The 15,339-nt window shown below is 43.8% G+C and overlaps 2 protein-coding genes across 2 annotated transcripts; both read left to right on the top strand.

The window, feature by feature from the left end:
- Nucleotides 1-4,012, top strand: gpr61l (G protein-coupled receptor 61-like). Its single transcript, XM_084063447.1, has 2 exons — nt 1-61; nt 2,660-4,012. The coding sequence occupies exon 2, from the start codon at nt 2,728-2,730 to the stop codon at nt 4,003-4,005; it is 1,278 nt and encodes a 425-aa protein (XP_083919573.1). The 5' UTR covers nt 1-61; nt 2,660-2,727; the 3' UTR covers nt 4,006-4,012.
- A 5,572-nt stretch (nt 4,013-9,584) lies between these two features.
- Nucleotides 9,585-11,258, top strand: LOC311049432 (serine/threonine-protein kinase OSR1-like; the record flags this gene model as incomplete). The annotated part of the gene is made up of 2 exons (XM_084063002.1): nt 9,585-10,670; nt 10,893-11,258. The coding sequence occupies 2 exons, from the start codon at nt 9,585-9,587 to the stop codon at nt 11,256-11,258; spliced, it is 1,452 nt and encodes a 483-aa protein (XP_083919128.1).
- Nucleotides 11,259-15,339: the final 4,081 nt, after the last annotated feature.

Below are 15,339 nucleotides of genomic sequence, written 5' to 3'. Positions count from 1 at the left end.
GGGAAGAGCAGCAGCAGTGAGGAGAGACAGAGAACATCTCAGCACTATCTCAAATTTTGATGTGAGTAACTGATCAGTGCGTCTTGACCTGACAGTGCATGTGCGTGTGTGCGTGCGTGTGTGCGTGCGTGCGTGCGTGCGTGCGTGCGTGTGTGTGTGTGCCACCAGCAGAATCTGGAGCTTGCTGAGGGGGGGCTCTCTCAGCTGACTTACCAAATGTCTCAGTCATGAAAGATGCACCTCTGGCTTATAGGCCTACAAAGACAGATGTAGGATGTTTAATATGAAATCAGTCAAGTCAGAAAAATAACCTGGCCTGGGTGAACTAACTGAGCCAGACACACATGCATCATGGGTATGTAATCAGTGATCATAGTGAGTTTTATTTTTGTCTTGATTCTTGAATTTGTTTTGGTGATGATGACCTAAACCATGATTAGGGCTAAAAAATAAGAAAGAAAAAGTGACAAAAACATTCATGGTGTAAAATAAGAATAAATCAAGGAACCTTTTGAAGGGTGTAACTAACTATACAACTTAAGCCCTGCTGTATGTTGAAAAAAGATATGTCTTTTAAATGGCTGTAGATTTTAATAGCCTGTGTATCTGGCATCTGGTAATGAGACAAATGATTAGAAATTAAGTCTCCAAATACCTTGTACTTCAACATTATGCTTGATCTGTATTCTGCACTGATAAGGCAAACTTCCAATGATGGAGATCAGGTGGGATGGTTGTACAGAACTTATTGTGACAACACACACACACACACGCACACGCACACACACACACACACACACACACACACACACACACACACACACACACACACACACACACACACACACACACACACACACACACACACACACACAGAGATGAAAAGAAAACCTAATCCTAACCCCAACAGATGGAAATTAGAAAAAACACTTTTTAAAACAGATACAAATGTTACAGATGTAACATTTGTATAACTTACCAGAGCAGTGACAGGTTGTTCCACAATTAGGAACTGTAATGGATCTCTGTCTACTCCAATGGTACTGTGTACTTGGAAAAGTGTGCTAGTGTGGCATCTTTAAACCTTATTTTCCTCCCACGTATTTGAACAAACACTGATATTATGTGTTATGAAGACAACCAAAATAGTGTGGACAGTACTATTTGTCTGTTACGTAAACATTTGAGGTCATGTGGGCATGAAGTTAGATTTCCAGAGCTCCATAGAGTGAATTGCCTCTCACGCATATTGCATGTATTTTTTTTTTGAGTGTACTACTATTTAATTTGAATTCAGATCTGTAGCAGTTTGGGAAATCCTTGTTGCCTAAATGAGAGTTTATACTGGTAGTGAAAAACTCCGATCAGATAAGAGTGTCTTCACTACTCTTATCTTCACTACACACAAACAAGAGTGGAAAGACTTTCAGTTGAAATAAACATTATCTTGCTTTCACATAAACATGCCTATTCATTACTGTATTTTTACCATAAATGTTTATGTTTATTTAAGTATCCCCAGTAGAAGAAGCACACGGGTGTGCCTCTAGTCTTCCTGGGGTCCTGAATACAGAAAATACAGACAGACAGACATGCAAGAAATGACAGGACACATCTCCCAAACACATTTAGATATGAAAGAAAAGAAAAAGAAAATCAAGCTGAGCAGATACAAGTGAGAGACATTAACAGGTATAAAGTTATACGTAAGCAGCCAGGCAGACTAAACAGATAAAGTAATGAAATAATTAAAGGATGTAGAAATGATGAAACAATAGAACAGGTATTGTGCTTATCCTGTTATTTGGCCAAATATTTCTTTGTGTGCTTTTTGAAAGTCATTTTGCTTTTACGAGTATATTTGGGCAGATAATAATATCAGTGCTTCTCAAAGTGCGGTTTGGGGACCCCCAGGGGTCCTTGGGGGGGGGGGGGGGGGGTTCCAGGGGTCCCCAGCAAAAGTAGTTAATGTAGCATCACAATGATTTTAACCACTTTAACCATCTATATGTTGGCTATTCAAAAACAGCAGATCTACAAGCTCACCGTGCAACACTTCCACCTTTGCTGCGAGCTTGTACATCTGCTATTTTTGAAAAATATCAAATTATTATTTTTGTAAACACTAAACTTCTCTTCTGGCGGTCCCTGGCACAACACATTTTTGGGGCTGGGAGTATTATGGGTCCAGAGGCTGCTCATGCTATAAACATGCTCAGAAGCCATAATGTTACTGGTAGACCAAGCTGGACGGGTTATCGCTGCTAATGACGTTACACACAGTAGCATTGGGGGAAACAAAGACATTTTCTGTTCAAACGTCAACCATGCCAGGCATTCATGTGTAAAATGCCTGAATCCGGACGGCCGAAGGCCGGAGATGAAGTTTTTGCCCCTGTCCATCCATTTGTCTGTCCGTCTGTCCGTCCGTCAGTCTGCTTAGAGTCCACCAGGCTACGCAATACCTTTGAAGCATTTTCATAATCAGCACACAATTGATTGTTTTCCTTAAATTATATCATTTTGGTGGAACAGAAGAAAACATGTATTATACTCACCAAGCACGCTAAGTTCACCAATATTTGCCAAATTGTTTGCCATAACAATGTCTATTGCTTGCACAACAGAAATACAGTATGTTTTTCTCTCTTCAACATAGGAGATCCAGATTAAGGATCCCTAACATAAGGAATGGATGTAGTTGGACTGACGAGTTACACATGAATAATGGAGGGGAATTCTGGTCCATTGATAGCCTCTGACCCAAACCTCACCACAGCCCCATGGGGTCCCCATCCCACCGTGCCCGCCGACGTGGGCGTGGTGACCAGCTCCCAGTCGGAGATCAAAGACCTCATCGGGCTCTTCTTCATGGTGACCCTTAACCTCATCGCTCTGCTGGCCAACACGGGCGTCATGGTGGCCATAGCGCGCGCCCCTCACCTGAAGAGGTTCGCCTTCGTGTGCCACCTCTGCGCCGTGGACCTGCTGTGCGCCATCCTCCTCATGCCCCTGGGCATCATCTCCAACTCGCCCTTCTTTGGCACCGTGGTGTTCACCATCCTAGAGTGCCAGGTGTACATCTTCCTCAACGTGTTCCTCATCTGCCTGTCCATCCTCACCATCACGGCCATCAGCGTGGAGCGTTACTTCTACATCGTGCACCCCATGCGCTACGAGGTGAGGATGAGCATCAACCTGGCCATCGGCGTGATGGTGTTCATCTGGGTGAAGTCGGCGCTGCTGGCGCTGGTGTCGCTCTTCGGCTGGCCGGCGTACGGCAACCACAGCTCCATCGCGGCGGCCCACTGCTCCCTCCACTGGAGCCACAGTCGCCTGAGGAGGGTGTTCGCGGTGCTCTTCAGCGTGGTGTGTTTCCTGCTGCCCGCCGTGGTCATCTTCGGCGTCTACTGCGCCGTGTACAAAGTGGCGCGCTCCGCCGCCCTGCAGCGGGCGCCGCCCGTGCCCGCTTGGGCGGACGCGAACCCCGCCAAGAACCGATCGGACTCCATCAACAGCCAGACCACCATGATCACCACCAACCGCAGCCTGCCTCAGAGACTCTCCCCGGAGAGGGCCTTCAGCGGGGGCAAGGCCGCCCTCACCCTGGTGGTCATCGTGGGGCAGTTCCTGCTCTGCTGGCTGCCCTACTTCACCTTTCACATGCAAATGTCTCTGAGCAACTCCACGCAGAGCCCCGGCGACCTGGAGGAAGCGGTCACCTGGCTGGCCTACTCCTCGTTCGCCATCAACCCCTTCTTCTACGGCCTCCTGAACAGGCAGATCAGGGAGGAGCTGGTGAAGTTCCGGCGGTGCTGCGCCACGCAGCCCGTGGAGCTGGGGGCGTCCAGCCACGAGGGCTCCCTCCAGGAGAACTTCCTCCAGTTCATTCAGAGGACCAGCAGCGCGGCCGAAACGCGCTCCAGCTGTGCCAACTCCAGCCCCAGAAACACTGTGGACCAAGGGGTTAGAATCCCTGGACAGATACCCGAGGAACAGGCCTAGACACTGCATGGGCAACAAGAACATATACAGCAGGGGTCTTCAATGTTTTTTTCAGGCCAACAAGGACCCCTTAGCTGAGAGAGAGATGAAGCAGGGACCCCCCACTACATATTGTATAAACATTGTGTTTTTCATAGATTTCCTACAGACTTGTTTGACAACACTGTCTTTGTGTAGTGTTGTGTGGATTCATGTTAATGTGTATTTTCATACAGTTAACCACTTAACCCCCGCCCCCCCCCACCAAAAAAAGAAAACAAAATTGGTGAAAATAGCAGATCTACAAGCTCACAACGCCTCTCAGCGCGAGGCGTTGTAGATCTGCTATTTTCGGCTAATGTTCTCCTCAGAATAGGGATGCTAGGGTTCAATTGATTAATGTAAAAAAAATATATCATATCACACAAAGATTTGGCGACCCCCCTGTAGTAACTCTGAGGACCCCCTGCAAGGGTCCCGGACCCCCTGTTGAAGACCCCTGAACTACAGCATGGCTTGGGAGGGCCAATACATTTGCATTCTGTCCTCATAAACCATGTTAACCTAAATGCCGTTTATTTTATTGCTTTCTGTTATTGTTTAAGTTATGTGGTTTCTCACTCAAAGGGCAGGGTAATGCCAAATACTGGAAATAATGAGAAAAATCTTCTTTTGTTTACTTTTCCTATTTATGATGGTCTTAATTTTAACCATGATGTTGAAATGTTGTTTTTTTCCCCGTTTATGAATTTGTGCATTCTTGAGTATAAACACACTTGAAACTAAAAGACTAAATAACACAGACAATTACACAGATGAGTGGTTTCTTTGAGCTCTCCTTCACACAGACAATGTCTGCGTTTCATTCCAATAAGGACATAATCAAATGCTTTTGTTTCTTACAGTAACACTGTTGCATGTTGAAATTCAACATTCATATTAGAGTATGATATGCTACTCTCCACATCAGTGAATAATGTGATAAGCAGCATTATTCCAGCATTCACCACCAAATATTCCACTACAGCAATGTTTCTCTAAGTGCCCTTTTCTTTTTTTATTCCACGATTTTGTAACTCATTTTCCACCCAGTGCCAATGCCTGTAGGCTTGTGATCCTGGGCGCTACTCTCCCTATGCCAGCCTGGGGAGAGCCCCGAACTGAGCTCATGCTTCCTTCAGCGCACGAGTCAAAAATACTACATTTTGAGGGGTTTCCAGGGGGTGTCCAGCTAAATTAGTTAATATAGCATCAAAATCAGTTGATACAGTACGTCAGCTATTTGAAAATAGACGATCTACAGTACAAGCTCACAAAGCGATGTGACACGCCGTGAGCTTGCAGATCTGCTATTTTCAAAAAATAATATTTTTGAAACATTTTACCAACACAAATCATGTATAATGGGGGTCCCCTGGCACAAAATATATTCAGATGGTGGGGTCTGCGGCCACATACATATTAATTCGGTGGGTCCTCGACGTGAAAAAGTTGTGAGAACCACTGCATTGCAGCACTAATAATAACAACACGGGGCCCATTCATTCATTCATTGCAGGCTAGTGTGTGAGAAAAACGACTGCATTAGGGGGGGGGCATCGCCTCTACGAGTCTCTTCTCCCCGCGTACGTAATAGAGATACTCTGACAGAGAGGGGTTAATGTCGTCTTGTTCCCGTCGCCATGGAAATGGAGCGAGCCAGGGAACTCACATAGCAACAACGTCCTTTCGGGCTGCACGCGCGTGCTTAGCTTTGCACACTGATTGGAGCCTTAGTGATTCTGTGGCTCTCTCTGGCCTCGTGCCCCTTCACATCGAGCACTGATTACACATTGCCTCCTCCTATACCGTTCTGATTGACATTCATTACCATGCAAATAGAGTGTGCATGGCGTGTGGGCAGTAAGTGTAATGCTAGTCGTCGATCTCTTAGCCCATTAAGACCTGGAACGCATCTGTGTCATTTTTTTGATTTATTTGGGGCTATTTTTTGGGAAAATCGTGAAAATTCGTGCAAATCTTTGAATATATATTTTTTCAAAGCGATTTTTTTTTTTACTCAAATCTTTGTTTCTTGGGGTCCCATGGGGGTCCGCGGCCAAATACATATAATTTTGGGGGTCCTTAACATGCAGTGCCAGCTTAACGGAAGGGCTTTAGGTGCTGAAGCACAGGGCACCAACCTAGGGGGGGGGCACCAAACGGTGTGGAGAAAGTGAAAGAAGACAGAACTATATCGCCGAAAAGCGGCAACATTTTGAAGCAGTGGCTGCTGAAGGAGCGATAAACCGAGTGAAACGTGCCGGTGAAGCGTAAAATGTTCTAAAACCTACACGGGTCGTGGCGCAGGGCACCACGAAGGCTTAATCCGGCCCTGTTCACATGAAAAGGTTTTGAACACACCACTCAGGGACGTGCACAGATGGACTCTAGGTGGTGCTGGAGCACCTGCCCTTTGCTCTCTTGACCAGAAGTGCCCTTTTGAAAAAAGGGCACACAGTTTACAGCAGGGGTCTTCAACAGGGGGTCCGGGACCCCTAGGGGGTCCTCAGAGTTACTACAGGGGGTCCGCCAAATCTTTATGTGATTATGATTTTTCTTTTTACCATAACCACTCGAAACCTAGCATCCCTTTTCTGAGGAAAACTTTAGCTAAAAATAGCAGATCTACAAGCCCACAACACCTCGCGCTGCGAGGCGTTGTGGGCTTGTAGATCGGCTATTTTTGGCAACGAGGTATAGGTGTAGAGGGAAAAAAGAGCAGACCAAGTAAACAAAAAAAAGTATAATTTACTTGAGCACCTGCCCCTCAAAATGTCTGTGCACGCCACTGACACCACTGTACCAACATTTCTGAAGCTTTTTCAGAAAACTGTTAGGATTTAGATTCTTTTTTTTTTTTTAAATCAGCCTCAGGTCTTTATGGGTTAGACTGAACCTGAGAACATGGGGCCGACTACACCGCAGCGACATGGTAACTAACAGCGGGTCAAAAGATAGGGAATGTACAATGGAAATCGTTACTGACCATTGATAGTGCGGTCTCAGAGTGATAACAAAGTGCTATTTTATGACCGGGCTATGCTGTTTGTATTGGTCGTTCACAAACAGAAGGTGAAGTCGGTGTAGTGTGGTTACAGCAAATAATGGCAAGTGACATTTCGCTGTATGGCATCACCGTCCAACTGGACTATCACTCTCTTGCGTAAGGTTGTATATCGTGGCTGTCGGACAGAAACTTTGTATATCCATGTTTCCAGTGGTGTAAAGTAACTAAGTACATTTACTAAAGTACAATTTTGATTTACTTTTACTTTACTGGAATATTTCCAATAGTTTTACTTCTACTCCACTACATCTCAGAGGCAAATATTGTACTTTTACTCCACTACAATTATTGGAAAACCTACAAGTACTACTAGTAGTAGTTACTTTGTAGATTTTGATTATTATACAAAACATACATTACCCACTTCAGCCCTATATACATTTCGGTCATTTAAAAATAGTCGATCTACAAGCTCACAGTGCGACGCATTGTGAGATTGTAGATCTAGATCTGCTATTTTCAAATTATTTTATACATTATGAAAACATGATATGGAAGATTTCTGCATAATGAGCACTTGTAAGAACTCTGGGGAGGTTAACCTGTTTGCCATGGGTTGTTCCTATCCCCAGAAATGTGTAAGACCTGCTGTGTACTGTATATATTATCCTGCATTACCAATCTATTCACATTGTCTGTCTCTCTGACTCCCTATGTCTGAAATTAATGAGGTTGTCTGAATACACCGGTTATCAAGGGCCAGAATTCACATTGTTGATTTAGTATTATAGCAGTCTGTCCAGAGACAATGGTTGACCTGACCTTCAACAAGACTGGGAGGAGATCCCAGTTGAGAGGTTGCTGCTAACATAATAGATCTGCTATTTTCGACACATTTTGAACATTTGAGACCCCACTCCCGCTTAAAAAAAATCTATTATTATTATTATTATTATTATTATTATTATTATTATTATTATTATTATCATCAGTCAGTCTGTCTGTTCCACATGTTTCTCCTCAGTGGGGTGAGCTATCTGAATTCCACACAGGCGCTGACCATTTAATTAGCATATGCAGACAGTGAGGATGCCTGTTTTTAAATTTCACAACATTTAAGCTGTTTGTTGTGTAAACACCGGAGATTCAGAGTTTGGGCTATGGGATCTGTCGTCGTGATTGCAGCCCCGCAAGCTATGGGATATGTCGTCCCTGTAAAATAGGATAAATATAATCTCTTTCCCTAGCTATTGTCAACATGCACAGCAGCATTCTGGACAAGCTGGAGAGTCTTTAGAGGGGCTGTCTGATAATAAAGAATTACATTATTAGTTATTTATTCTGCGTCTTTTAGAGACAGGATGTGTCTGGTGTTTGCCATTTTAATAGTCAATTTTTAAAGAGTTAAATTAACACTGGATTTGTATCTGCGTCCTTGGTGTTTTCACGCAGCTCACGCATTCACGCATTAAGGACATCATTACCTCTTTACCCAGGTGAGGACATGGGAGCAAAGTCATGAGCCCCTCTGAGTGAATCAGTAGAACCTGCAAATGATGCTCTGCTGTGCATTACAGCTCTGAGTCCAATCACCAATAGGATCAAGAGAAGTGGGTTAAAGGATCACAGTGAGTGGAAAAGAGAGAACACTGCTTTCTGCTCACTGATTACATTTAGCCGGCAGTAACCGCTGAGTGTCTGCATTATAGCCACGTCAACCCTATAACGTGCCTGTTCTGCTCCTGTCACAATAGGCAAGCACTCAGCAGAAATAGGTGAGCATTCCACGAAAATATAACAACGTCTATATGCGCGCGTGCGTGCGTGCGTGTTTTTGTGAAAAAAACAAATTACCCACTTTTTCATATAATTTAGACACTCAATCGGAAATGTCACTGACATGGTACAGCCACGCTTTGAAGTACACACAAATATAAAATGTAAGGCTCATAACAATGAAATGTTTGCTGTTTAGTTTTGCAATAGGCCATGTTAACTATCAGGGCTATTGAATGGATAGCTGTAACTGTAACTGACAGATGGCATCCCCATAACACTAGCCAATTCACAAGGTGTGAAAAATAGGGGATTTAGTCTACTTCCTTGGTCTACTGGCAGTATGCACAAGAACATTTGGCGGTGATCGGCCCTCGGCCTTCTACAGCTCACCCCATAGGTGCAATGAGATTGTAGATCTGCTACTTTCACTACTTTTGTGCAACATGATGAAGTAGGGTATTAATTTACGGGGAAAAAAACATAATGAGGTTTCTGCCGGACAGCAATGAATTGTTGGCCAGATTAATGTCATCAACATGACGTCAGTACTTGGAGACCAGTCTGGAACCATGTGAAGTCCACATTTGGGCACGACTGACGTCGTAAATATAACGTAAACAATAAACATAAGTTACTGTAGGCAATATAAAGCAGGTGTGCCGGTCAGCAGAGTATTGAGCAGCAGCAAGGATCCTCGCTGCTACGACCGGCGATCACTATAAAATCAACCTTGTTAACCACACAGCTTACAGGCGTACTAACAGCAAAAAGGATGGCTGAGGACCAGACGAGCTCTCAATCCTGGCCAAACAACAAGGATGATTATGTTCTCAAAGAGGTGATAGGGAGCGGCGCCACGGCCGTGGTCCAGGCAGCGTTCTGTGTGCCCAGAAACGAGCAGGTGGCCGTCAAGCGCATCAACCTGGAGAAGTGTCAGAGCAGCATGGACGAGCTCCTGAAAGAGAGCCGAGCTCTGAGCCAGTGTCACCATCGTAACATCGTCTCTTACTACACCTCCTTTGTGGTTAAGGACGAACTCTGGCTGGTGATGAAGCTGCTCAGCGGTGGCTCCGTGTTGGATATAATCAGGCACACCATCAATCACGACGAACACATGCACGGCGTCCTGGACGAGGCCTGCATCGCCACCATCCTGAGAGACGTGTTGGAGGGGCTGGAGTACCTGCATAAAAACGGGCAGATTCACAGGGATCTGAAGGGCGGAAACATTCTCCTCGGCGACGACGGCACGGTGCAAATCGCAGACTTTGGCGTCAGCGACTTCTTAGCGGCTGGAGACAACAGGAACAAAATGCGGAAGACGTTTGTGGGAACTCCCTGCTGGATGGCCCCGGAGGTCATGGAGCACGAGCGGGGTTACGACTTCAAAGCCGACATCTGGAGTTTCGGTATAACGGCCATTGAACTGGCCACCGGCGCCGCACCGTATTCCAAATACCCACCCATGAAGGTGCTGATGCTGACCCTGCAGAATGACCCTCCCTGCCTGGAGACGGGCATCACAGACATGAACATGGTGAAGAAATACGGCAAGTCCTTCCGGAAGATGATCTCCCTGTGTTTGCAGAAAGAGCCGGCGAAAAGGCCGACCGCCGCCGAACTGTTGAAGCACAAGTTCTTCGCAAAAGCCAAGAACAGCGAGTACTTGGAGGAGAAGCTCAGGAAGGCGCCGACGATATCGGATCGTTCAAAGAAGGTGCGTCGTGTACCCGGGTCCAGCGGCGTTCTCCACAAGACGGAGGACGGAAGTTGGGAGTGGAGCGACGACGAGCTGGACAAGGAGAGCGAGGAGGGGAAGGCCGCGGTGGCGGCTCTGCGGTCGCCGAGGATGAAGAGCGTATCACAGGATTTGGCGATTTTCCTTCCCACCGTTGACAGCCCAGTTCTTCAGCCATCTGTCTCAGGAGCCCAGGAGGAGGGCATTGTGGACGCTGGCCAGACAGGTGGAGAGGCTGTACCACAGACTCCTGCTCAGACACTGAGTCTCACAGTCGGACCGGCTGCACAGGACCTGGCAGCATCGAACGCCAATCTCCCACAGGAGGCCCCTACTACTCAGACAGCGAGTCACTCGCTTGAATCGACTGCAGAGGGCCTGGTGGCGGCATCGAGCGCCAACGTCCCCATCAGCCTGGTGCTGACCCTGAGGAATCCCAAGAAGGAGCTCAACGACATCCGGTTTGAGTTCATGCCTGGCAGAGACTCCGCGGACGGGGTGGCTCATGAGTTGGTCTCGGCCGGTCTGGTCGACGGTAAAGACTTGGTTGTCGTCGCTTCGAATTTGCAAAAGATCGTCGACGATCCTCTGAACAACAGAAACGTGACCTTCAAACTGGCATCAGGCTCGCATGAGCCTGAAATACCCAATGATGTCAAACTGTTGGGATTTGCACAGCTCAACATCAGCTCGTCAGATACTGAATAGGTACTTATTTATTGGCAGAATAGAATAACATCAGATCTTTGAAAAGCAAAACAGTAATTCCAGTGGTGAACAGTAGCCCAAAGACATAGAGCAAAAGGCAGCATTGGGAACAGAGGCCTAGAGATCAAACAACCAGCAAATTTAATCCGATAGGGCAGGCAAAGACACACAAGAGTCAAAGTAAAAAACAAAAACAGGCAGAGTGCATAAGAAACTCTAATCTCGCAAACCGCTGCACGGCTGCCAGGCTGCCAATGCCAGGGAAGACAATTCCTGAATATTTTCCACATTTTGTGAATATTTTTTTACAATAGATTACATATTAAGTATACAATTTACTATATGAATACATATTATACAGTAGCTAGTCGATTCTTCCAATAAATAGCTGATTTACAACTTTGGCTAGAGTAACTGTTGCATACATTTATTGAAATAAAGAATGATCTTACGACAAATACATTACTTTTTCATCATTTTAAAACTAGTCAGGCGGTGCACCATTGCACTGAACGGTGCAATGGTCTTGCTGTCAACTTGGCACCGTTTGAGTTGCATACCCCTTGCATAGCTCCAGATCCTATATGGCCTAGATGACGCCAAGCTAGCACCAGCCTATTCATTTGAGACAATCAACCAATCACCGCTCTGAAAGACATCACCGGTGATGTGATAAGTGGGAAATTCAAATTAGAATGGGGTGCATATCAACCAGTCTTATGATATCAACCCGGTATTACAGCAGTTTCTTGTTTTTGTATTGAGAAATGTTAAAGATTTTAAAATCAATAGACAGGAAAATACTCGGTCCACACTCTCAAATTAAAATAAAGAAATTAAAACAAGGACTGAATCGCGTTTCAGTGTTCGGTAATGTTAACATGCATAACACGAGAAATACATTTTGTGTTGACACTTTGAATGTAATATGTACTTTATATTTGTGGCACCTACAGTAGGGGGCGAGCCACTACAAGACCACTCATGTGTGTTCACGGCTAATCTTGCAAACCACTGGACTGATCAACCGGCCAGAAGACCAAGGAAGGCCAAATATATTTCCTATATTGTGAATATTTTTTTTGTTTAGTTTTTTGTTAATGTTTTTCACATTTTGTGAATTCCAAAAGGTACACTCTCATCGATATGATGTCATCAACATGACAGATATCCACATGGAAGCTATGCCGTTATTGTCTAGTTGTCTCAATAAACTTGTAAACCCAGCAGTTGGCCTGGGGAATTTAAGACAAACACTTGCCTCCATTGATATACTGTATCATTAGTGTGTGTGTGTGTGTGTGTGTGTGTGTGTGTGTGTGTGTGTGTGTGTGTGTGTGTGTGTGTTTTCGTGAACATACATCAAAAAAGTATTTTGATACAAATACAACAATCTGGGTTAAAAAAAAGTATCACAATACAATACAAAATACTGGTCTAAGAAATAAATGGGGTTGTTTTAAGATACAAATACATATATTGTATTATGACAATACATTTAATAAACACTGATGCAATGATTAGTCAAGTCATAGATTGATTCTGACATTGCCTATGTCTGAATTTCTAAGCATTAAGTGATCATGCAAGCATAGTTTGTTCATGGTGTTTGGAGCAGGCTGCCAAAGAGCACAAGTCAGATGTGACATTGTTATCATCGAAAGCCAGACTAGGAACTATGGCATGAGACTGAATGCACAATCCTACACAGAGCCACTGACACCAGGATAATGACCAGGATACTGACACCAGCATACACCAGCATGCTTTGTCCAGCTGAGACAACTAGCAAAGGTCAGGCCTTTCTTTACCACTGCAGACCTACCATAGGTCATCCACGCCTTTATTTCCTCCAGACGTGATTATCGACAAGCAAAATATTCAAAGACTGCAACTGATACAAAACGCGGCTGCCAGGCTCCTGACTCACACAAAGAGAAGTGAGCACATTACACCAGTCCTTGCTGCCCTTCACTGGTTAACCTGTGAGTTTTAGAATTGATTTTAAGATTTTACTGCTTTTTTTAAAGCCCTTAATGGTGTGGCTCCTGCGTATATCTGTGATCTTTTAACTCCCTATAAGCCAGGCCGTTGCCTGAGATCATCCAGCAGTGCCCTTCTGACAGTTACAAAGCCTTGCCTTGCCACTAAGGGTGACCAGGCTTTTGCCGTGCGAGCCCCTCGGCTGGGGATCTCAGGCAGGCAAACCTAGTGTCTTCTAAAAATCTCCTCTAAAAACTCACTCGTATCGCACAGCTTTTTCTGAATTTATTAACTGTTGTATGTTATTGTTTTAGTCATTACTGTGGATGTATTTACTGCTGTTATTGGAAAACACTTTGTAACGTGTGTTCGACAGGTGCTATACAAATAAAGTTATTATTATTATAACTGACACCAGGATACTGACACCACGATACTGAGTGATTTAGTATGATGTTATGATGATAGCACTATGACTTTTGTAATCAAAGTATATTTTACTTTGTAGAATTAGAATTGCATTGTAACATTATAATGTTCTTATTTGAATCACAAGACCCCATTACAGAATGTCAGTCTCCAGGTTTTATTCAGAATATGTATGACACTGATTTACTATGACACATTAGGAGTCCACTAGTACAGTGGTTTCTCAAACTTTTTTGTTTTCAAGGACCACCATAACTCTAAGAGTGTATAGGGTACATTTGGTTCCATTTGTACACTCTCACAGTTACAGACCTGTAATGGTCATTCAGGGCTAGCTCTTTAAGTGTTTCTGGTAAAATTATTGTCCGCTCAAAAGTCCATGGCAAAAATTGCATTTTGACAAAAATGTCCACCACAAGCCAGTCCCTGATTGTAGCCTATAGTAGTTATTTATTAATAGTTAAAGGAACAGCTTCTGTGTATGTTTGTAACATGGCGAGTCTTGGGCGGAAGAGGAAAACAAAACTACGGTCCCAAACTAAACCACAATAAAACACAGGCATTAATTTATGTTTTCTTGGCACAAAGTGCCATAGACATGACGCATACAGCACTTTTAAACCAAACATGGAGAACCTTGGCCAACAGAGTGCGCTGTACAACTTATTATTCCCTCTTCCTCATGACACCTCTGAACAAATGGGTTCTGGCCATTTTCATGAAGTGGAGAAATGAGCTCGGCTAAATGATGTCTTTTCATGTGCTTCTCAATTACTGGGTGTAGAGTAAGATATGTCACATGAATTTAATTTACTACAGAGAATGCTGTGGGAATTTGCCTTGGTGAGTGGGTCTACATAACATAGATATAGAAACGTAAACAGACAATATAGTAGACATACTGTACATTCTAATGAATTCAAATGTTAACTGAAGATCAAATTCAAAGCACAACATATGCAATATGGTGATAAATATGGTGATATCCACACATTTGAATTTACATCTGTGTTGCATGTACATGTCTTTTTGATCTTCTGTGATCTTGTAGATCTTCTATTTTCAAATGGCCGAAATATATATACTGTAGGGTTGAAGTGGTTAATGTACATTTTGTTATAATAATCAAAAAAGTAACTAAAAAGTGAACTAAAAACTTCAAATAATTGTAGTAGAGTAAAAGTACAATATTTGCCTCTGAGATGTAGTGGAGTAGAAGTAAAAAGTACTGAAAACTGGAAATACTCCAGTAAAGTAAGAAATACCTCAAAATTGTATAAGTACAGTACTTGAATAAATGGACTTAGTTACTTTACACCACTGGTTGTCAATATAGTTTGTTGTCACCACCACCACCACCACCACCACCTTAGTAACAATAACATGGGTTAATTCTCATCCTCCTATTGGTGATGATGAGTGGACCTTCACTCGCCAGCCATTATTATTAGCTCATTTCTCACACACCAGGTCTAAATGAGCTCTTTCATTTAGTCTCTACTTACATGAAGAATGTCAAGTGTGACCGGCAGTGCTGTAAAGTAACTAAGTACATTTACTCAAGTATACTGTACTTAAGTACAATTGTGAGGTATTTTTACTGGAGTATTTCCAATTTTCAGTGCTTTTACTTCGATTTTGATTATAACAAAACATACATTAACCACTT

The sequence above is a fragment of the Gymnoscopelus microlampas genome (assembly GCF_963454915.1).
Source record: "Gymnoscopelus microlampas genome assembly, chromosome: 7".
Lineage (NCBI taxonomy): Eukaryota > Metazoa > Chordata > Actinopteri > Myctophiformes > Myctophidae > Gymnoscopelus > Gymnoscopelus microlampas.
This window is presented reverse-complemented; position numbering and strand designations above follow the sequence as displayed.